Source organism: Elephas maximus, chromosome 7 (genome assembly GCF_024166365.1).
Source record: "Elephas maximus indicus isolate mEleMax1 chromosome 7, mEleMax1 primary haplotype, whole genome shotgun sequence".
NCBI classification, from domain to species: Eukaryota; Metazoa; Chordata; class Mammalia; order Proboscidea; family Elephantidae; genus Elephas; species Elephas maximus.
In genome coordinates, this window is record NC_064825.1 from 137,997,959 (window position 1) to 138,021,131 (window position 23,173).

General features: G+C 49.2%; 2 protein-coding genes across 7 annotated transcripts in view; one reads left to right on the forward strand and one right to left on the reverse strand.

Moving 5' to 3' along the window:
- Positions 1–16,003, forward strand: part of SIRT3 (sirtuin 3) — a 32,543-nt gene extending 16,540 nt beyond the window's left edge. For 2 of the 5 annotated variants that reach the window (XM_049893030.1, XM_049893034.1), the window contains exons 5-6: positions 12,292–12,453; positions 12,927–13,529. In XM_049893030.1, the coding sequence (XP_049748987.1) occupies positions 12,292–12,453; positions 12,927–13,187 (423 nt within the window). In that variant the 3' untranslated portion in view covers positions 13,188–13,529. Of the gene's footprint in view, positions 1–12,291; positions 12,454–12,926; positions 13,530–13,551 lie in introns of those variants that run through there. The other 3 variants (XM_049893032.1, XM_049893031.1, XM_049893033.1) reach the window with 3 other exon arrangements.
- RIC8A (RIC8 guanine nucleotide exchange factor A) lies at positions 10,425–21,576 on the reverse strand. Of its 2 annotated transcripts, none has more exons than XM_049893029.1 (10): positions 21,358–21,576; positions 20,932–20,979; positions 20,273–20,863; positions 19,758–19,849; positions 19,178–19,328; positions 18,033–18,128; positions 17,805–17,949; positions 17,593–17,737; positions 17,245–17,364; positions 10,425–11,614 (listed from the first exon to the last, which is right to left on the reverse strand). In XM_049893029.1, exons 1-10 carry the CDS (start codon positions 21,439–21,441, stop codon positions 11,578–11,580), a joined length of 1,509 nt encoding a protein of 502 aa, XP_049748986.1. In that variant the 5' UTR covers positions 21,442–21,576; the 3' UTR covers positions 10,425–11,577. The 2 variants fall into 2 exon arrangements, with proteins under 2 accessions (XP_049748986.1, XP_049748985.1); XM_049893028.1 differs by lacking the exon at positions 10,425–11,614 and adding an exon at positions 16,178–16,991 and having other exon boundaries at positions 21,358–21,575.
- Positions 21,577–23,173: the final 1,597 nt, after the last annotated feature.

A 23,173-nucleotide genomic window follows, 5' to 3' on the forward strand; every position in this document is an offset into this window, starting at 1 on the left:
CTAGATAACTAAGACCAAACCAAAAACTCTTTTCTGTCGAGTCGATTCTGACTCATAGCGACCCTATAGGACAGAATAGAACTGCCCCATAGGGTTCCCCAGGAGTGGCTGGTGGATTCGAACTGCCGACCTTTTGGTTTGCAGCTGAGCTCTTATAACCAGTATGCCACAAGGGCTCCAGATGACTAAGACAGCATTCAGGAAATTAGTGCAGGCTTATCCTGATGACTTAAATAGAAACCTTTACAAAGAAGTGTGACAATTTAATTCTTGACATGAGAACTAAGTTTACAGATTGAGGAAAAACAAATTTTACTCATGTAGGTATGCCTGATTCTGTAACAGAAGGTAAAATACAATGCGTATTTCCCAACATTGAAGGTGTTTTACGCATATTCCTGGCTTTAATGATCATAAGCTGCACAACAGAGCACTCATTTTTGTCCCTAAAAAGGCTCAGAAACCCTCAGTGTACAACAGTGATTCAAGAAAGATTCATTACCCTTATTATGTATGGAAGCAGATATTGTTTGGCAGCTTAATTGTGATGAAATAATTGAAGAATTTTTAAGAGCAAAGAATAGAAAGAAATGTTTATAACATCTTAGGAATAAAAGATGTATCTAAAAATAAAATACAGTAATATATTGTAATGTTTGTTTTCTGATCATTAAATTTTCTTTTATGGTATTTTTTCATTTGTTTCTTTACAACTGTAGCATTTATTATTAAACAAACATCAAAATTGACGTGTGAGCCGTTTAAAGAAAATTGGTGAAAGGTTTTCGTTGTGGGCGATCAACAGAATTTTACATTGATTATTGAAACAACCAAGTTCACTGACAAATTTTCTTTTGTTGTAGAATACATGGAATATTCTTTTTGTAGAAAATGTGGTGTATAATAAAAATCTTACTACCCCACATCCACTAAAAATTTTATAACCCAGTTCATCTCAATCCGCGAAAATAGCATATGCCACTTTTACGTTCAATTGCTAACGTTATAGTCACATTTAAAAATAAGTTACATCGTAGATAGCTAAGACAAATGCACACACATATATAAACCCCCCCAAAAAAACGCAATCTTGTCGTCGAGTAGATTCCAACTCATAGCAATGCTATAGGACAGAATTGAACTGCTGACCTTTTGGTTAGGCACCATGCTCTTAACCTGCACCACAAGGGCTTGCTCACTTACAAACTCGCTCTTGCTCACTCCTCTCTCTGTCCCTCCCTCCTCCTTCCCCCCTGCTTTTTCTCTCTCTCTGTATACAAACACGTATATATATATATAACTCACATACCCCATTCAAATGCATGAGTAAGCAGAAATGGGGGCACCATAGATTATCAGTGTCTAGTGCTCTCACATGCCGTAATCTGGCTCTGCACAGTGGCTATACCATTTTACACTCCCTCCAGTAGTGGATAAATGAAACCAAACCCATTGCCAGTAGAGTTGATTCTGACTCATAGTGACCCTATAGGACAGAGTAGAACTTCCTCATAGGGTTTCCAAGGAGTGGCTGGTAGATTTGAACTGCTGACCTTTTGGTTAGCAGCTGAACTCTTTAACTACTGCACAAGCAGGGCTCCAGTAATGGAGAAGGATTCAGATTTCTCTGCATCCTCACCAACGTTTGTTGTTTTTGGTGTTTTTCTTCTTTGTTAATGTTAGCAATCCTAGTGGCAGTGAAGTGGAATCTCATTGTGGTTTTTATTTCATCTCCTTAATGGCTAGCGACTATGCAAAGTTTTATTGACTATGCAAAGGCATTCAGCTATGTGGATCATAACAAATTATGGATAGCATTTCAAAGAATGGGAATTCCAGAACCCTTAATTGTGCTCCTGAGGAACCTGTACATAGAACAAGAGGCAGTCCTTTGAACAGAACAAGGGAATACTGCGTGGTTTAAAGTCAGGAAAGGGGAGAGGCAGAGCCAAGATGGTGGAATAGACAGACACTTCTGGCGAACCGTCTTACAACAAAGACCAGAAAAAACAAGTGAAACGAGTATATTTATGACATGCTAGGAGCCCTGAACATCAAAGGCAAGCTTAGAAAATGAACCGAGGAGCAGGGGGAGGAAGAGACGATTCAGAAGCACAGAGGAGTTACCAGACCTGAATTGTGGGGAGCTCTCAGGCACCATTCCCAGGAGCAGTGGTGGCAGGCTGGTACTAGCGTTCGGCTGCAGTTATTAAGGGAGAAGCAGCCAGCCACACAGCCTACTCACACCTCTAGAACCAGAGAATGGTGCTCTCGGCGAAAGCTAAGTACTTGCGTATATTTTACTGTGCCCCCCTGCTCCCAAGCCAGCTTCAGTGGCTGATTTCCCTGGGCCTGAGATAGTCCCTGAAGAGCACCTAGAGCCATCCTCCTGGCCTTAGAGAAGGAATAAATTTGCAATTGGGAGGAAAGATAATTTGCCAGCTCCACTAACCGGGGGAGCTCAGGACAGAAGCAGCTTCTGTCCAGGCATAAACGGTCCATGGACTTTGAGTACCTTTCCCTTCTGCATGGACTTGTGTGGGCCTATTTCAGGAGAATAGGCTCTCATTGGCAGACTCGAACTGTTTCAGCTGTGTGGTGGAGATGTGGATGTTTGATGTTTGACATTGCTTTCCCTATTAAACAGAGTCCTCACCTACCACATCAGGGGCCTAAAGACTGGTGGCTCCACTCAGGTCACCCAGCCACCCGCGACAGGGGTCCAAAGAGAACTGGTACCTCCCATTCCTTACAGCCAAAAACTTTGGGTGACCATGGCCCGTCTGCAGAACCCACCTACCTGTACACTGCAGGGAACAGGGACACACTTTCCTTAGAGACACGTGGGGGATGATTTTCAGCCTCCTGCCTTGTTCAGAGTGTGACCCCCTGCTGCAACCAGATACCAGTACCTACACCCATCACCCCTGCCCGTCTAAGACTGTAGGCCCATTTAATAGCTCTGTAATGTAAACAGAATGTCACATAACAGATGTGTAAGGCCTCACGTCTACGAGATGACATTAAAAGTGGATTCAAAATCGCCTCTTGAGTTTTGTACCCAGTACTCTTCCTCTATACCCCTTCTGCACAATATGAAAACTCTTAAGAACAGTGACTGCTAGAAATAATGGTGAGATTTTCAAAGCAATCAGGGCCTCAGGCACGTGAGAAAGACAGGAAAGGGGTCCCTATTTAGGATGGGGAACCTCAGTTTCTCCTTAGCTGAGAAAGGTTCACCATTCTCTGTGGCAGACACATGAAGTACTGAATTCGTACAAGAAAAGTGAATGGACTCCTAGACTGACATACCTGAGAACAGCTCTAGCCATCTGGGGCAGGATGTCAGGACTCCAAAGTTGAAAATAAGCTAGCTCGCTCAAGCAACCCATTTGGGCATATCAAAGCAAAACAAAGCAAGAAGCTATGACACAGTAAGCAAACATAAAATAAACTAACACAATAACTTATAGATGGCTCAGAGACAACAGTCAATATCAAGTCATATAAAGAAACAGACCATGATCGCCTCAACAAACTGTCAAAACAAAGAATCAAGGAATCTTCTAGATGAAAGTGCCTTCCTGGAATTACCAGATGCAGAATACAAAAGACTAATATGCAGAACCCTTAAAGACATCAGGAAGGAAATGAGGCAGTACGCAGAACAAGCCAAGGAACACACAGATAAAGCAATTGAAGAAATAAAAAAGATTATTCAGGAACATAATGAAAAATTTATTAAGGTGGAAAAATCTGTGGACAGATAGCAATCAGAAATTCACAAGATTAACAAAAAAAATTACAGAATTAGACAACTCAATAGAAAGTCAGAGGAGCAGAATTGAGCACATGGAAGGCAGAATTGGTGAGATTGAAAATAAAGCACTTGGCACCAGTATATTTGAAGAAAAGTCAGATAAAAGAATTAAAAAAAATGAAGAAACCCGAAAAATCATGTAGGACTCTATCAAGAGAAATAACCTATGAGTGATTAGAGTACCAGAACAGGGAAGGGTAACAGGAAATACAGAAATAATTGTTGAAGATTTGTTGGCAGAAAACTTCCCTGACATTGTGAAAGATGAGAAGATATCTATCCAAGATGCTCATCGAAATCCACATAAGGTAGATTTTGAAAGAAAGTCACCAAGACATATTATAATCAAACTTGCCAAAACCAAAGATAGAGAATTTTAAGAGCAGCTAGGGATAAAATTTTTTTTTTTTTTTTTTTTAGGGCTAAATGAAAAGTCACCTACAAAGAAGAGTCAATAAGAATAAGCTTGGACTACTCGGCAGAAACCATGCAGGCAAGAAGGCAATGGGATGACTTATATAAAAAATTGAAGGAAAAAAATTGCCTGCCAAGAATCTTATATCCAGCAAAACTCTCTCTCAAATATGAAGGTGAAATTAGGACATTTCCAGATAAACAGAAGTTTAGGGAATTCGTAAAAACCAAACCAAAACTACAGGAAATACTAAAGGGATTTCTTTGGTTAGAAAATCAATAATTACAGGTATCAACCCAAGACTAGAACACTGGGCAGAGCAACCAGAAGTCAACCCAGACAGGGAAGTGACAAAAATAAATCAAGATAAAAAAAAACGCTCAAAACAGGGAAACAGCGATGTTATTATGTAAAAGAAGACAACATTAAAACAATAAAGAGGGACTAAGAAGATTAGGTATAAATTTAGAAAAATAGGGGTAAATAATAAGGTAACCACAAAGGAGACAAACTATCCTACACATCAAAATGAAATACAAGAAAAAAATAGAGACTCAGCAGAAACAAAATCAACAACGAATATGGGGAAAGGACAATATATAATCTACCCAGCACATAAAATTAAGTGGAATAAAGTTAGGAAAGGTGTGTGTCAGGGTTGTATCCTTTCACTACACTTATTCTGTCTGTAAACTGAGCAAATAATCCGAGAAGCTGGCTTGTATGAAGAAAAACGGGGCATCAGGATTGGAGGAAGACTCATTAACAACCTGCGTTTTGCAGATGACACAACCTTGGTTGCTGAAAGCGAAGAGGATTTGAAGCACATATTGATGAAGATCAGAGACCACAGCCTTCAGTATGGATTACACCTCAACATAAAGAAAATAAAAAGCCTCATGACAACCAATAAGAAACATCATGATAAATGGATAAAAGATTGAAGTTTAAAGATTTCATTTTACTTGGATCCACAATCAACAGCCATGAAAGCACCAGTCAAGAAATCAAAAGATGCATTGCGTTGGGTAAATCTGCTGCAAAGGACCTCTTTAAAGTGATGAAGAGCAAAGATGTCACCTTGAAGACTAAGGTGCGCCTGACCCAAGCCATGGTATTTTCAATTATATGCATGTGAAAGCTGGACAATGAATAGGGAAGACGGAGGAAGGGTTGACGCCTTTGAATTGTGGTGTTGGCGAAGAATGTTGAATGTAGCATGGATTGTCAGAAGAACGAAAATATCTGTCTTGGAAGAAGTACAACCAGAATGCTCCTTAGAAGCAAGGATGGTGAGACTGTGTCTTACATAATTTGGACATGTCAGGAGGGATCAGTCCCTGGAGAAGGACATCATGCTCGGTAAAGTAGACAGGCATCAAAAAAGAGGAAGACCCTCAATGAGATGGATTGACACAGTAGCTGCAATAGTGGGCTCAAGCGTAACAACGATTGTGAGGATGGCACAGAACCAGGCAGTGTTTTGCTCTGTTGTGCATAGGGTCACTATGAGTCGGAACCGTCTTGACGGCACCTAACAACAACAACAATGGCTAATAGTGTCGAGCAACTTTTCATATGCTTGTTTGCCATTCGTATATCTTTCCTTCTGCTGAGTTTTCATTTTAGTTATCCTTTTTATTTCTAGAATTTCTCTTTCATACCTGCTGGATTACATTTTATAATTTTCTATCTGCTATGGATATTTCAAGCTTTTTAAAACTTTTAAATACAGTTTTATAATCCGTATCTGATAATATGAGAAGTCTGTGATATGGTTTTTTTTTTTTTTTTTTTTGGTCCATTGTTCCTGCCACTTCTTACTGGATTCAGCCAAAACAAATCTCATTAGACACTAAGGTTTACCTTAGTAAGCCAGGTGCCTTCCTTCTTAAGTTTCTTTTCCACCTGTCCCAAGGCATTAATCCAGGTAGAGCAGGATATACTAATTATTTGCATAGACTTGCCACCAAGGAATCGGTGTGTGACAACTTTTGTTATTCATGGCAATCTGGCCAGTGAGTGATAGCTTTTTTGTGTGAGAGAGGCAGGTGGTCCTATCTTTACACACAGAGCAGGGTTCCAAAGGGCAGATGCATGGCAACAACTTCCCAGGGGTGGTGCTTCCTCCCCACGCTGCCCCAGGAGGGAGGGAGATAGGGTGTTCCTGAGTCATTCTTTCTCCTGGGGAAGCCCACTTCAGCACGAGGAGGGCTTCCACTTGCACCCCTACCTTGAGCTGACCTTGGGTCTTAATTTCTGTTCTCCAAGCTTTACAGGGCCTCAGGGGCAGATTACCCAGTAAGCAACGTAAGCATGGGCTTACTTGTGCTGGTTTACTAATCTATAGTGACCAGTGTGAAATTGGTCACTACACATTAGTAAGTAAGCACAAATAGGCCTGTGCTTACATTGCTTACTGGGTAACCTTTCCCTGTCAGGGACTGTCAATTTGAAAAGGGGCTTTGATTCTGTAGAAGGTGCTGTGGTGTTAGAGGAGAGACAGACGCCAGCCATACCTAGAAGCAGAATGTTTGATGTGGTGAAAACATGTGAAATTGTTCCCTACAGATGATCTTGTAAGCAAGGTAAACAGTGTGTTTACTTTGCCTGTTGAATAATCCACCCCTGCTGACACCCTCCCTACCAGAGCCTGGATTTGCCCAAGTTGCACACACCTTAGGGCAGCAGCATCCTGGTCTCTAGTCTCCTCTCTGGGCCCCACTTTCCCATAGAGTTTGGCCTGGCACTTCTTTATCCTGCAAACTCTTTGATACTTCAAGGAGATTTATGTTGTTGTTGTTTTTTCTATTTTATCCAGGATTTTTAGTTGTTTTCAGCTAGAGGATCAGTTTGCATAAGAGATCATGTAAGGCCATGAAGATGGGACAGAAATTTATGATGGTCTACTTCCTGACAAGACTGCGATGTAAATATTTCAGGATCTGCAGAAACCACCCAGGCAGCAGTAACTAGACTTAGGTGATAAGATGTAGGATTACAGTAGACAAATGAGTTCTAAGGGTGGAAGTGTGTAATACTGAGATAAGGTAATATCAATTGGTTGTTAGGTGCTGTGGGGTCGGCTCTGACTGACAGTGACCCTGTGTATTACAGAATGAAACCCTGCCTGGTCCTGCACCATGCTTACAATTGTTGTTATGCTTGAGCCCATCGTTGCAGTCACTGTGTCAGTCCATCTCATCGAGGGTCTTCCTCTTTTTTGATGACCCTCTACCATCATGTCCTTCTCCAGGGACTGGTTCCTCCTGAAAGCATGTTCAAAGTATGTGAGATGAAGTCTTGCCATCCTCACTTCTAAAGAGCCTTCTGGCTGTATTTCTTTCAAGATGGGTTTGTTTGTTTTTTTGGCCAGACCAAAACCAAACCCAACTATGTGTTGATATGACTTATAGTGACCCCATAGGACAGAGTAGAACTGCCTTTCAGGGTTTCCAAGGAGCGCCTGGTAGATTCGAGCTGTCCACCTTTTGGTTAGCAGCCAAGGTCCATGGTGTATTCAGTGTTCCTCAGCAACACTGCAATTCAAAGGTGTCATTCTTCTTGGGTCTTCCTTATTCATCGTTCAGCTTTCACATTCATACGAGGCAATTAAAAATACCATGGCTTGGGTCGGGTGCACCTTAGTCCTCAAAGTGACATCTTTGCTTTTTAACAATTTAAAGAGATCTTTTGCAGCAGATTTGCCCAATGCAGTATGTCGTCTGGTTTCTTGACTGTTGCTTCCATGCGTGTTAATTGTGGATCCAAGTAAAATGAAATCCTTGACAACTTCAGTCTTTTCCCCGTTTATCATGATGTTGCTCATTGGTCCAGTTGTAAGGATTTTTTAATTTAGTGACACAAAAAAGGAAATACCATTCTTCTGAGCTGAAACATTAAATATGGTAAAAATGTTAATTCTGCCCAAATTAATGTTTGATGCAGTTTCAGTCTAAATTTCAGCAGGAATTTCCTTGAAATTTGTCATAATTGTTCTGTAGTTCATGTGGAAAAATTGGCAAGATTATAAAAGTTAATTCTGAAAAAAAGGATAGAACTAGTCCTATTAAGTATCAAGAATGCACTAAAGCAGCAGTAATTAGCAAGCTGAAAATGGCCTCAGAGAACAAACAACTAGATCTTTGGAACAGCGCAGCTCAGATACAGCTCATGATATGAATAGTATACTGCGATGGCACCACCACAGAACAATGCAGAGATTATTCAATAGTGTTGGGACAACTGGTTAGTAATTTGGAAAAAAGATCGTATAAAACCCTTATCTCATAACATCATAAAAATAGACTCCAGATGGATTACAAAGTTAAAAAAATAACTAGAAGAAAGGAAAAGTGATCCTTTGTCGGTTTTTGGAGGAGAGGGCAACAGTTGATGCCTTTGTACGATTTTGAAGCATTTGATGGTATTACAAAGGAAGAGGCTGTGGTGCAATGAATTGTTTAATATGGCCCTTCTACCCATACCATGGAAGCCCTGGTGGCGTAGTGATTAAGTGCTATTGCTGCTAACCAAGAGGTCGGCAGTTCGAATCCACAAGGCGCTGCTTGGAAACTTTATCGGGCCGTTCTGCTCTGTCTTATAGGGTCGCTATGAGTTGGAATCAACTCCACGGCAGTGGGTTTGGGTTTGGTTTGGACCCATACCATAGTCTTTGTAACTCCCACCAAATGATTGGGCAGGATCATGCTAATAAGGTATATGGAACCCTAACGAGGGGATTTGTCAATTTTGCCATCCTGCTAGGCTTAAAATGAGCCATCCCAGAGGCGAGAGGGAGAGGATCTCATCACCATCAAGAAAGAAGAGCCAGGAGTAGAATGCATCCTTTGGACCTGGGATCCCTGGGTTGAGAAGCTCCCAGAACCGAGAGACTGAGACAGAGAGACTGAGCTGTGATGGCAGGAGATGGCCCAGTCTGTGGATCAAGAAAGCTGAGTGCCTTTGGGCAGAAGACTTGATGGACGAGTAGGGTGCCTCCGGGCATTAGGTGGAGCTAGGTTTGCTGATTCCTAGAGCTAGAGCGGAGCACCATTAGGCCGAGGCTTACTGGCAGAGTGGGGTCCCTCTGGGGACTTGTGGGCAGAGCTAAAAGAACTTTGCAACAATTGCCCGAACAGGGCAGAGGCTGGGAGGCAAGAGAGAGGCCTGCCTGTGGCATGGCTGAGAAGAGGCTATCCTGATGGAAGAACTGTCCTGATGGAACTTAGCATTCCTGAACCTGAATTGTAACCTGCTACTGCCTATTAAGCCCCCTAATCATGAGTATTGTGTGAGTTCTGTGTGACCATTGCAATGAATTGTGGAACCTAGCAGAGAAATAGAGGATGCCATGGGAGTGATGGTTGGTGTCAGAATTGGTAAAGATGACGGAGACAGGAAGCATGTCTGATCTCTGCCTCATAGGAATCAGCCTTGGACTGTTGATCTTGATTCTCCTTCCCCCTTGTGAAGTTAAAGAAGTTCAGACGCCGCTGCTGCCATGCCATTTTTTACTAACGCTTGTGTCTTAGCTGTCTGGTCCTGCTATAACAGAAGTGCCACAAATGGGTGGCTTTAACAAACAGAATTTTATTCTCTCATAGTTTAGGAGGCCAGAAGTCCAAATATAGGGTGCCAGCTCTAGGGGAATGCTTCCTCTCTGTCAGCTCTGGGGTAAGGTCCTTGTCATCAATCTTCCCCTGGTCTAGGAGCTTCTCAATGTAGCAACCCCGGATGCAAAGAACATACTCCCCTCCTGGTTCTTCATTCTTGGTGGTGGGAGGTCTCTCTACTGGCTTCTCTCTTTTCTATCTCAAAAGAGATTGACTCAAGATACAACCTAGTCTTGTAGATTTGAGTCCTGCCTCATTAACACAACTGCCCTCAATCCTACCTCATTAACATCCCAGAAGTGGGATTTACAATAGAGGAAAATCACATCAAAAAACAAAATGGTGGACAATCAATGCTGGGAATCATGGCCTATCCAAGTTGACGCACATTTTGGGGGGACACGATTCAATCCATAACAGCTTGTTTCTCCCCACCCCCCAAAAGAAAGAAGGCAAATAACCTAAAAAGGCATTTATTGCAAGCATGACTGCAATGAGGGTAATACCTTTTTACATGAGAACTTACAGAAAGCTAGGTTTCTCTAAACATAATTTTAAGAAATGTATTTGTTTTTAGAAACATTTTTTTAAAACAAAGTCAAAAAGAATAAGTGGTACACAGAGATGTCTGTTGTTGTTAGGTACCGCCGAGTCAGTTCTGACTCATAGGGGACCCTGTGTACTACAGAACCAAACACTGCCCAGTCCTGCACCACCCTCACAATCCTTGTTATGCTTGAGCCCATTGTTGTAGCCACTGTGTCAGTCCATCTTGTTGAGGGTCTTCCTCTTCTTCGGTGACGCTCTATTTTACCAAGCATGATATCCTTCTCCAGGGACTGATCCCTCCTGATAACACGTCCAAAGTATGTAAGACGTAGTCTCGCCATCCTTGTTTATAGGAAGCATTGTGGTTGTATTTCTTCCAAGACAGATTTGTTTGTTCTTTGTGCAGTCCATGGTATATTCAATATTCTTCACCAAAAAGTCACAATTCAAAGGCGTCAATTCTTCAGTCTTTCTTATCCATCGTCTAGCTTTCACATGCATATAACGCTACTGAACACATCATGGCTTGGGTCAGGTACACCTTAGTCTTCAAGGTGACATCTTCGCTCTTCAACACTTTAAAGAAGTCCTTTGCAACAGATTTGTCCAATGCAATGTGTCTTTTGATTTCCTGACTGCTGCTTCCATGGGTGTTGATTGTGGATCCAAGTAAAATGAAATCCTTGACAACTTCAGTCTTTTCTCTGTTTATTATGATGTTGCTCATTGGTCCAGTTGTGAGGATTTTTGTTTTTGTTGAGGTGTAATCCATACTGAAGGCTGTGGTCTTTGATCTTCGTAAGTGCTTCAAGTCCTCTTCACTTTCAGCAAGCAAGGTTGTGTCATCTGCATAAAGCAGGTTGTTAATGAGTCTTCCTCCAATCCTGATGCCCTGTTCTTCTTCATATAGTCCAGCTTCTCGGATTATTTGCTCAGCATACGGATGGAATAAGTATGGTGAAAGGATACAACCCTGACACACACCTTTCCTGACTTTAAACCACACAGTATCCCCTTGTTCTGTTTGAAGGACTGCTTCTTGGTCTATGTACAGGTTCCTCATGAGCACAATTAAGTGTTCTTGAATTCTCATTCTTTGCAATGTTATCCATAATTTATTATGATCCATACGGTTGAATACCTTTGCATAGTCAATAAAATACAGAGAAGAGATAACTTCAAATGTTTGCTTTTCCATCCATAGTGGGAGAAGTCCTAAAGACAAAAAAAAAAAAAGTCACGGAAAAACATTTTGTAACTCTAGTAAGATCATTGATTTGGGACAAGCATCAATGTCACTGAGACTGTTGGCTGGAGTATTGGTGGGCACACTGGGTCTGAAAGTCACTAAATGTGGGGCAGCCAGACACGTGCGCCTCCTGAGACCCAGGAGGTGAGCTCACCTAAAAGTTGGACCTAAATCGAATTCTGCCTTCAATCTAGCAGCACAGGGGGTTGGCCTGCCTCAGGCTGGGGACATCATACAAACACCCAACCTGGTTTCCTTAACCAAGCTGGCATGAGGAGAAACGAAACATGGGGTTTGCTTGGATCCTTTTTCCAAGAAACAATGTAAAAGTATCCTGGAGACATCTGGAGAGCCAAGCCTGGGCTAGGTATCCATGATGCCGAGGGATTATTACTGCTGGTGTTAGGTGTGATAATGGTATGTGACTCAAGTCATTATATGTTGGGTATCTCCTGAACTGTTCATGGGTGACATGGTAAGATGTCCAGGATGGAGTGACATAGGAAACAAAATCGGCAAAATGCTGGTAACTGATGAAGCTGGCTGAAGGGTGTGGGGCTCCCTGGGCTGGTTCCTGGGCTGCTGTGAGGCTGAGAAATCTCATCATAAACAGCTGCTGTTGCTTTTCCCTCTGCTGTCCCAGGCCGACGTGTTGGCGGACAGGGTGCCCAGCTGCAGGGTCTGTACTGGCATTGTGAAGCCCGACATCGTGTTCTTCGGGGAACCACTGCCAGAGAGGTTTCTGCTGCATGTGGCTGATTTCCCCATGGCTGATCTGCTGGTCATCCTTGGGACCTCTCTTGAGGTCTGCACTGGCTGGGTGCTTGGAGAGGGAGGGGAAGCAGTGGAGCAGGGTGTGGGGAGAGGGAACTGGGCTCCCTTAGCTCTCTGTTGGGCACTTGTGAGTGGCTCCGGGTGCTTTGGGGGCACTTGGGCCCACCTCTGGGAGATGAGCAGATTCACCTGGTGAGGAAGAGGGAGGTGGGAAGGAGTCAAGCCCCAGTGAGGGTCACAATAGAGACAGGACGTGCTGTCTTATGAGACCAGTGGCAAGGAGCTTCGGGGTTAGAGGAGAGGGAGGCTTGGGCCTGGGGACAGTGGGGGCGGGAGTATGGCTACAGGCAAAAGGGTGCAGCGGGCTTTTCCTGTATGCAAAAGCCTGAGGTCAACCTATGCTGTCCGCCGAAGCCTCCTGGGCAAGCCATGGGGTGCTGGGGCCTCTCAGGTGTCCCCTGTCTTCCAAGGGGATGCCAGGCTCCTCTGTTGGGTGCCTTTCAGGTGGAGCCTTTTGCCAGCTTGTCCGAAGGCGTCTGCAGCTCCGTGCCCCGAGTGCTCATCAACCAGGACGTGGTGGGCACCTTTGCATGGCATCCCCGGGGCAGGGATGTAGTGCAGCTAGGGGACGTGGTTCACAGCGTAGAGAAGCTGGTGAAGCTGCTGGGCTGGACAGAGGAGATGCGGGACCTCGTGCGGCGGGAGACGGAAAAGGTACCAAGGGTAAACAGACCACCTGGCGAGGCTGTGTGTGGCCCGTCCTAAAACAGCCCCAGTTGGAGCTGGTGCAGATGTGGGTCATGTCAAGCATGTCTGGGCCATCGGTGTGCTTGTGAGTTGGGTGTTATTGTCGTTATCGCCATTTTTCAGAGGAAGAAACTGACGTTAAGTAGCTGCAGTCCCAGTTAGCAGTCTGCATGTTCACCAGCACCTAGTTCTGAGACATGCAGGTGGGAACTTGGGTGATGAGGTCCCCAAGTTCTTGTCATTCTCAAGTCAGGTATCTTAGGGAGCCCCTCTTCTGCCCATGTCCTGTCCTCCTCTTCTAGGAAAAGTTCCTCAGCCCCCCTCCCCCCCTCCCCGAGAGAACACAAGGCACATTAAAGAAGAGACTGTCTCCTTTCCACAGGTGCGAGATGTGTCATCATCAGCATCTTCTATTCCATAGTTTGGCTCTTAGGGATATGATGGGGGTGAGTAACGAAGACCACCAAGTGCCAGTCACATGCTGCTCACCCCACCGGGGCAGCGGCAGGCTGGCTGTGCCAGGCAGGAGACCCTGGTCAGGGCGTCTGGTTCCCATACGAAAGCAGACAGATGGAGGCAGCCCTGTAGGGTTTTGTTGTTGAGGACAGACAGCAAAACGTACACCAGTTCAGCAGTTTCTACGTGTACAATTTAGTGACAGCGCTTACGGTCTTCGAGTTGTGCAATCATTCTCACTCCTTTTCTCAGTTGTTCCTCCCCTATTTACATAAACTCAGTGTCCCCCAAGGTTCCTATCTAATCTTTCTAGTTGCTGTTGTCAATTTGATCCCATATAGATAGTACTTAAAAGAACACAGTGCTCAAGGCAGACATTTTTTACTCATTTAAGCTAAACTACTGCTTGGTTTTAAGATTTCAGGGAATATTTTTGGTTTCAAGATTATCTCAGGGCAGTACTTTCAGGGGTTCATCTAACCTTCGTGGTTTCAGAAAGTCTAGAGTCCATGAGAATTTGAAATCGTTTGCATTTCCCCCTTCTGATCAGGATTCGTCTATAGAATATTTTATCTAAATGTTCAATAATGGTAGCCAGGTACCATCCAGTTCTTTTGGTCTCATGACAAAGGAGACAGTTGTTCACGGAGGCAGTCAGCAACTCATTCCGTATCCTCCTGTTCCTGACACTCCATCTGTCACCCTAGGCAGGTAGAGACCAGTTGTTGTACCTTGAATGTTGAAGCCATGACCCTAAACCGCCAAACCAAGGAACCAAATCGCATGAGGTGTTTTGTTGTACATAAGCGGCCTCAGCAGCTTTGTCACTGTTGTGAACATGTACCACACAACTTTTTACAGATATACAACTTACGACAGCCTTTATAATTGGCTGTGCAACGGAACCCTTAATGAGTGCAGGTTTTCCATCACTGTAAACCAGAAGCAGTAACCTTTGCCTCTCCCTCCCACCCCTGGTAACCACTAATAAACTCTGGTCTCTCTGCTTTTTGTCTTTTAATAAGTTAGGTCATACAGTATTTGTGCCATCGTGATGGACTCATTTCACTCAGCGTGATGTCTTCTAGCTCCGTCCTTAACAGTAGCACGTCAGGACTTCCTCTCTCCCAGTAGTACTCCATCTTATGTACGTGCTGCACTTTGTGCTACGGCTGCTAGCCAAGAGGTCGGCAGTTCCAATCCACCAGGTGCTCCTTGGAAACTCTATCTGGCAGTTCTACTCTGTCCTGTGGGGTCGCTAGGAGTTGGAATTGACTTGACGGCAGTGGGTTTGGTTGGTTTTAGTTATTGATGGGCAGTAGGTTGTTTCCACTCTCTGGCTATTGTCACAGCGCGGCAATGAACACTGGCATACAAGTCTCTGCTTTCAAGTCTTTAGGGTACACACCTAGGGATGGAACTGCTGGGCCTATAGGGTTTGACCTGTTGTTTACAAGGTGTGCCCGCTGGCTGGTCTTCATTTTATCTTGTGATTTAAAGCATTACCATCAAAGGCAGCTAAGTGTGAGGGATGGACTGCAGAATAGCGTGGGTGATTTTTCTGAGATGTGCCATTGTGAAACCGGACATCCCATTGGCTATTTAAAATCCCTCAGACAGAGGCTCTCCTTTAGCCACCCCCTTTTCTCCAACCCCATGGGGATCGTCTCAACCTGCCTGGCAGCAGCATTTGCAGAAGTGGAAAAGCTTCTGCTTTATACTTTGTTTGCAGACCTGGCCAGTGAGGTCTGCTGCCCACTGGTGTGTCTATGGAAAACTGATTGGAATATTCCCGTGTTCTAGCTCAATGCAGGGGACGGGTAGGCACGGCGGCCCTCACAGCCAAGAGGGTCACTGAGAAGAGAGCCACATCCATCTGATGAAATCTCGTGCCGGGAGACGCACCGGGCACTTGTTCAGAAATCTGGGCCAAATGAGGATACACGACTCGAAGACTAGACTGGACTGTCTGAGCCACCATGGACACCCAGGGCTGTGCAGTTGGTGTGATTGGTGGCCTAGCTTGTCTGTGTGGCCGCGCAAAGGGCATCGGAAAGCAGTCTTCCGAAGGTGGCCCTCTACATTGAACAGATTAATTGCGGGATCCTAGGCCAGACCTGGTTTTGACCAGTCAAGTCTGAGGGGCAGTCTCAAGGCCAAACAGTTGCCTACTTGGTCTCTGATATGTGTCCTAGAGCTGGGTGTTCTCTGGGTCTTCCAGTGGTTGTTTTTAATTAGACAAAATTTTTCTTTTCTGGCATGAAATAAACTTTACTATAAAAACTAGGTATGTCTTAATTTTCGTCCTCAAAAGGAACCAAGTATTAAGTGTGGAAAGGGGCTCTTGGGGTCCTCACTCATTGGTGTGGCCAGTGGAGAACCCTCCCTTCCACCCCAGCCCCTCCAGAACACCCAGGCACCCCATCGAGGGCTCATACCTGTCCTCCAGACTACTACGCTGTGTGGCCCTTTCAGCAGCCCCTACCTGTCTCCTTGTCACTCACACCCCACCCAAGCTGCTTTCATCGTTGCTGTTAAAATTAACCTCCAGAGGACAGGGTACTCACTTGGAAGCCTTCCTGGCTCCTTGCTGCCTGTGGGGTCCCTGACCCCTGGCCACCCTGTGCTCACAGGCTTCCCTGCAGTTGCCCAAGGCCCAGTCCACCAGCACTCCTACCTCACATCAACTCTCTAGAGGGCCCGTAGTCTCACTTCTCAACTGTAAAACGGGGGGATCTAGGAAGTTGTGGAATTCTGGAAAAGGAGGCGAGTTTCTATCCTTAGTTCCTCTGCTTGATACCATCCAGACACATCCACGCACCCGTTCTCTCCCCAGACGTGTCTTTATTCTAGGACGATGCCTCTGTGGTCTGAGAAGGAACGTTTTCCTTCATGAAAATATTTTCAGTCTGAATTGGTGGGAAGGGTTGTGACTCAACAGCCACACCTGGGGAGACCCCCAGCTCTGGGGAGATGGCGTGCGGACCGTGTACGTGACCAGCTCTAACAAGTTCCTTCCCCTATGAAATGCAGCACCTGTCCCTATCCTGCCAGGCCCTGCCCTCAGGCAGCAACCTCATACATGCTCCACCTGGGACAGAGTAGATCGTTCATAAGATTCCAGAGTTAGTGCAGTCCAGGGACAAGAAGCCGGACCACAGGGGAACCGCAAGCAGACTTGGCCAGGGCCGGGGCCAAGCTGTCCGCAGGCAGCACCAGCTGTGGAGGGAGGGAGAGCTGCAGCCTTAATCGGGGTCTGAGTCAGGGTCTGAGGAAAGCTGCCCCTCCATGGTCTGGCACATGGCATCCTGCAGAGACGTGAGGTGACCACAGGGACTCATGCCCATGGGCTGGATGACTCGGTGCCTGAAGAAAAAGGCTTGGTGGGCCGGGCGTGGTCCTGCTCCTCCTGGCCAGCACTCCTCCACCAGCCCCTGCCCAGACCAGGGAGCCTGGGCAGAACCTTGTATCCATTGGGCTGAACCCTAACTGCCCCCTTCTGGCTTTGAGACTGTAGGCAGTCACTTATCTCCCCAGGCCTCAGTTTTCATCAAGACTGATGAAGAATGCAGCCCTTCTGGGAAGATGCCTCAGGGAGGGCTCCCTGCCCGCCACTCACCTGGAAAGCCTGTCAAACATGTTCACCAGCTTCATGGCCTCATGTTCCTTCTGCTCCTCTGTCATACCCTCCATGGGGTTGGGTGGCTTCTCCTCCACCCTCCCCGTCACGGGGTTTATGCTGCTTCCAGGGGGGCACGGCGTTAGTGCCCAACCAGGATGGGAGGGGCTGGAGGGACAGTGGGCTCCCGAAATTCCCCCAGCAGTTAGGGGCTCCCACGTACAGACCACCTACCCAGACAGGCCCCGCCCCTGACCTGGATCTCAAGACAGATGCCACTCAGGGGAAGAAGCTGCTTCCACCCCCGTCCCACCCCACAGACGGGTGGTGTGGGCCAGGGCAGCACACCTGGCCTTGGCTTCCTTGTACTCCTCCGTGTCTGTGTCCTCGTCCTCCGAGTACTGGCCTGAGGCACGGCCCCCTGCCATGAGGCCCCTGGCAGCCAGGAGACCGGCGGCGTTCCCGTAGCCCGTGTACTTGATGAATCGGGGCACTGAAGGCAGGTGGAGGTCAGAGCCAGCCACGGCTGTGGGAGGGGTAGGTGCCCAGCCCCCACTCACCACTCTCGGCGCAGAGTACAAACAGGAACTCAGCAGCCACGCGCTTCACGTCAGTGTCCAGGTGTGTCATGAGGCGGACCAGCCTGTTGCGCAGCAGTCCCCCCACCTCGGGGCGGGTGCTCACGTCCCGCAGCGGGGGCAGCACCTGGGGAGTGGCCCGTCCCTTAGCCTGGGCGCAGCATGGTGCGGTCTGTGCCCAGGCCTGCCCCTGCCCCTAGGACCCCATACCTGGGCCTTTAGGAACTTCCTGGCTGGGCGGTGTGCACGGGCACACTCAGTCAGCACGCTCAACACAGGAGCCACGCTCTCCTTCAGCCGGTGCGTCTGTGGAGAAGCCTTTGTCACCTACCTGGCCCCACTGGCTTGCAGGTCCTGATGACAGGGGCTTGGGAACAAAAGTGGGACCTTGGCGGCGGCGGGGGAGGGGGGGTGGGTCTTGCAGAGGACCTGAAGCACCAACTGTATAGCAGGGCCTGCTCCAAACAGAAACCCCCACAGCCCGTACCCAGTCCCTCAGGCCAGCGAGACCCGAGACTTTGCCTGGTCTTCTGTCCGCATTTTTATCTTTTGTGAAAACACCCATACACGCATTCTACTGTTCCCTTTTCCACGTGAGTAACCTTTTAGATAATTTAAGGCGGATGCTTAAACATTTGTATCGGAACAAGTAGCAGTTCACGTGAGGCGCTCTGTTTCCTTGATTGTAGCTTCTCACACTACGGCCTCAAGTTAGCGCTCGCGTCTGCACAACAGGCACACGTAGTGCAGATGTGCCCCATGGTTCACACTGCACCTGAGCACCCTTCCCCAGGCGCTGTGGGTTCTGGAATCTTCTGAGTATCGAGCCTGTCCTGCTACATGACACTGCAAGCTCCTGGAAATCTGTTGAAGCCCAGCCACCCGGCCTCCTGGGGCGTCCCCGCAGTGATGAGAAGGACCCACTGGCCCAAGACTCCTACAGATTCTGCCTTAGGGAGGCCAAGAGAGGATGAGGCAGGGGGCAGCAAGGGACAACAAAGGGTTGGTGGGCACAGTGACACCAACGTTTAAGCATCATGCACATGGACTGGGCATTTCCCAGGACCACACAAAAGAGACCCACAACCATAAAAAAATTACAAGGACAAGCACCACACTGGACTTTGTAAACCAGTTAGTGTACCCACAGAGGGTCCACTGTTCAGACCCTCCACCAATCAAGAGTGAAACCTTCAGAAGAAAGGGCTCCACACGCTTCTCAAGAAGAACCATGGGCACTGGAGGGAATGCCCGACTCACATCAGAGACTTCCATGCACCAGGGCTGGTGGTGAAGAAGCAGGGAAAAGCCAGGTCAGACCCCCAGGGGCCTGCACAGCAGTCCCTCCTGCCTACCTGGTCCAAACGCCGCTCCAGGAAGTCAAGGAGAGCATGAATCACGTCCATGTTCACTCCCATGAACTCCAGGGAGCCTGTGTGCAGCTCCGGAGTGAGGAGGACGTCAAGGCACTCAAGTGGCAAGTTTCCCAGGAGATTCACTGCATGGCTGCAGACAGATGGGGTTTAATTAGGACAACTGTCCGGCAAGTGCAGTCCTAGCTGCCACCCTTCTCAGACCACACGTGAGGCTGCTCATCAGCCCAGGTCCAGGCGTCAGCGCCTCCCCTGACTGATCCTGGTGGTGCCAGGAATACCCAGGTATTTCTGAATGGTGCTGCTGCCCACCTCACTCAGACAGGTGAAATCAGACTCTAGGGTGGGTCCCTTCTGCTCTCTTTGCCCCGCCTCCCGATCCACAGCCAAGACTGAGAACCCTGTCTGAGCATCCCCTTCCCAGCCAAGGCAGGCCCACATGCACACCACCCCCATCTACCTTGAAGCCCCACCCACAGCCCCACCCACCCACCTCAAGGCCCCGCCCACCTGTAACCCATACCCCACACCCCCACTTACCCACCTCAAGCCCCTCCCTCACCCGTGGAACTCCTCCGTGCGGTCGCCGGCAGCCGAGACCATCACACAGTGCCGCAGAAGGATCCCCAGATGCCGGTAACAGGCAGCATCATCCTAACCAGAAACATGTTCTTAGAGGAGAGAAGAACCCCACTCCCGTGCTGTTGCCAGCTAAGGCTCTTCCATCCACTGAGCCTACCAACAAGCCTAGTCCTGGGCCCTTGTCCTCTCCAATGTGACCTTTACTTTACTAACAGTGGGGCTAAATAGCCTCTACTCTTTTCCTAACAGCACTTTTCCAACTAAGAACGTCAACACAGTCCCTTGGGATGAAATCCTGTTTCCTCTCCTACCACATACTCTGGTTCCTGCTGGGCCTGGAGAACCAGAAACCACCTCCCCTCGCAGCCTCCCTCCAATGCCTTCCTTGAGGCCCCTCCTCAAAAGGGACCCTCCTCTTCTCCAAGAGGCAGGAACCCCAATCCTCTCTCATCTGATGCCCACAAAATCAAAGGCACCTGTGAGTTGAGCCCTCACCTCATCCACCTCCTGCTTGACCAAATCGAAGGTGATGTTGAAGAGAACTTTGAGGATCTCCATGGCCCGCTCTGTCTCCTGTGCAGGGAGGAACTCAGGGGGGCTCTCCTCTGGGGACGCCCCCAACGTCAGCTCCAGCGCATGGGTCAGCAGGCGCACCCCCTGCAGCTCCCGAAACAGTTGCTGGCGCACGTCAGTGCGCAGTGCCGTCAGCAAGAAGAGTAGCCGCAAGTCAAAGAACTGGACATCATGCGGGAAGCTCCGCTGCCCGGAGAGCCGCACACGCTCTGAGAGCCTTACTACCAGGCAGGCCTGGGCAGCCAACGCCTGTGCCGCGGGGCTGCTCAGCACGAGGTTGCAGAGGCACTTGAGGGCCTCAAGCACAATGTCCATGTCTGGAGACTCAGGGTCAGGTCCCTCGGACACGAAGATGCCAGCACAGCGAGCCAGGGCCTGCAGGCTCGGGCGGCTGGTGAACAGGTCCAGGCAGCCGCGGTCCCGGGACAGGATGCGAAGGCTCTGCAGCCAAGTGGCGCGTCGAGAGGGCGGCAGGCCCTGCTCCAGGGCCGACACCAGCAGGCCGGCCAGTCTCTGCAGAGAGAGGAGCAGCTCCACCAGGCCCGCCCCCGCCCAGCCCCCCACCCCCGGCCAGCACCCACCTTCCTGTCTTCCCGCTGCGCGTCCTCAAACGTGAAGCTCTCCGAGTTCTGCAGAGAGAGATCAAGGGATCACGACGTTCAGGTTCCCCAGCCGGGGCAGGACCGCGCCCGCAGGGGGGCGGCAGCATCGGCCTCGACTCTGAGCAGGCGGCTGGGCCCGGCGCCCCCACCCGCAGACGCCCCCCACCGCGCCCCCCCGCCCGCAGATGCCACCACCGCGCCCCCCCGCCCGCAGACGCCCCCCACCGCGCGCCCCCCCGCCCGCAGACGCCCCCCACCGCGCGCCCCCACCGCGCCCCCCCGCCCGCAGACGCCCCCCACCGCGCCCCCCCGCCCGCAGACGCCCCCACAGCCCGTCCCGCAGGCTCAGCCCCGCCGCGCGGCGCGCCCACCGTAGTGCCCGGCCCGTCAAAGGCTCGCGCTCACCTCCCGGTTGTACGTCCGCAGGGCCTCCATCATTGCGGCCTCCTCCCCCGCCTCCACGGCATTCGCAACCGCCCGGGGCTCCATGGCGTCGCTGGGACCGGCGCGGGGAGGCTCCAGTCGGCGAGCGGAAGGCCCTCGAGCCGCGGAGCCGACCCCGCCCTGCCTCCCGACCCAGCGTCACGCGCGCGGGGGAGGCCGGGACCGAAAGTGCGCGCGCCACGGGGAAGGCCTGGACGGGGCATGCGCGCGCCGCGGGAGGGGCCTGGACGGGGCATGCGCGGCGCCGCGGGAGGGGCCTGGACGGGGCATGCGCAGAGCCGCGGGAGGGGCCTGGACGGGGCATGCGCGGCGCCGCGGGAGGGGCCTGGACGGGGCATGCGCAGAGCCGCGGGAGGGGCCTGGACGGGGCATGCGCAGAGCCGCGGGAGGGGCCTGGACGGGGCATGCGCGGAGCCGCGGAGAGGTCCGGGTGGTGTTGGTGGCCTTGAAGTCGACTAGGCTACGAGACCCGGCTTGGTTATCGGCTGACCTCAGAGTCCGAGTCGCTCAGTGCAGAACCATGGCCCACCCCCCGACTGCTCCTTGGGCCAGAATTTCCAACAGGAGAGGGCCTCGTCCCCCCACCCGCGACACGCACACACTAACGCCCTTCTTGATCCACCGAACGAATGGGAGGGGGACAACCGAGGTGGAACTTTGTAGTCCTGGGGCCAATTGGTTTGATAAACAGGATTTTGTTGAGCTCCTATTTCATGCGAGGTGCTAGGGTCCCTGCCTTTCTGAAGTTCGTCTTCTAGAGAGGAAGACAGACCAGGAAAAACAAATGACTGGGCGGTCATAAGTGCCATGATTCAAAAAGCAGCCAAGAGTCCTGTGATCTCCAGTGCATGGTGGGCTGCAAAAGGCTCTGAAGAAGTGACCCTCTTGCTGAGACGAATGACAAGAACAGGGGCCAGGAAAAGGCCTGAGAGGGGTCGTTCAAGGCAGAAGGAATAGCTTGTCCAAGAGTGGGAATGACCGTGGTGGGATGGGGAAAGGAAGTTACCGTTGGAGCTGAGACGAGGGGGAGTGGGGAAGAGGTCAGGGATGAAGAGGGGAGCCTGACCGTGTGCGGCGATTTCCTCCATGTGTAACCCAGACCTGGTGCCCAGCCTGGACGCGGTTTTCTTTTTGTGTAAAACAGGAATAATAAAAGTGCCCGTCTCAATGGGTTATCATGAGGATTAAATGCATTTAAGTGCAAAGCACTCAACGTAGTGTTTCGCACACAGAAAATGGTCCGTAACGGTGGGTAACTTATAAATACGGCGCATCCACCCATCTATTCTTTCAATAAACATTGAGCATCTACTTCGTGCCAGGCCCTTTGTTAGGGACAAAGTTCAAAGTCCCCACCTATCACCAATACCCCTATTCCTTGCTTTATTTTTTCCACGATTCTTCACGCCTCTACTTTAACAAACACACAGAGCTTCCTCGGTGCAGGCACTGTCCTAAGCACTGTCAGCTCTGTAGATGCGAGCTGGTGTGCAGAGGTTAACCATCCCCAGGCCACACCAGGGCGATGCTGTCCCTAACGCGCCGCAGCTTTGGCTTGTCTGCAGCACTAGGACGGTGGGCGCCCCGGTCGCGGAGCCCGGCCCAGAGCGGAGCGCAGGCAGGCAGGCGGGACGCCACCCGCACCTAGCCTGTAAAAGCTGCCCGGTATTTACTGGCTAGCCTGGCGCTACGTTACTGCCTGATGCACCTCTGGTTGGAATAACCGAGAGAAGAGCCTTTCGGGGACCATGATTTGCCATTAAAAATAGAAGGCAAC

Excerpts from the sequence above, each read along its gene's own strand:
- RIC8A (XM_049893028.1), bottom strand. The coding sequence starts at position 21,441 with ATGGAGCCCCGGGCGGTTGCGAATGCCGTGGAGGCGGGGGAGGAGGCC. Across the intron at positions 20,980-21,357 it reads TGCGGACGTACAACCGGGAG|AACTCGGAGAGCTTCACGTT; the intron begins GTGAGCGCGAGC and ends CTCTCTCTGCAG. Across the intron at positions 18,129-19,177 it reads TGGAGCGGCGTTTGGACCAG|ACGCACCGGCTGAAGGAGAG; the intron begins GTAGGCAGGAGG and ends GCTTCTCCACAG.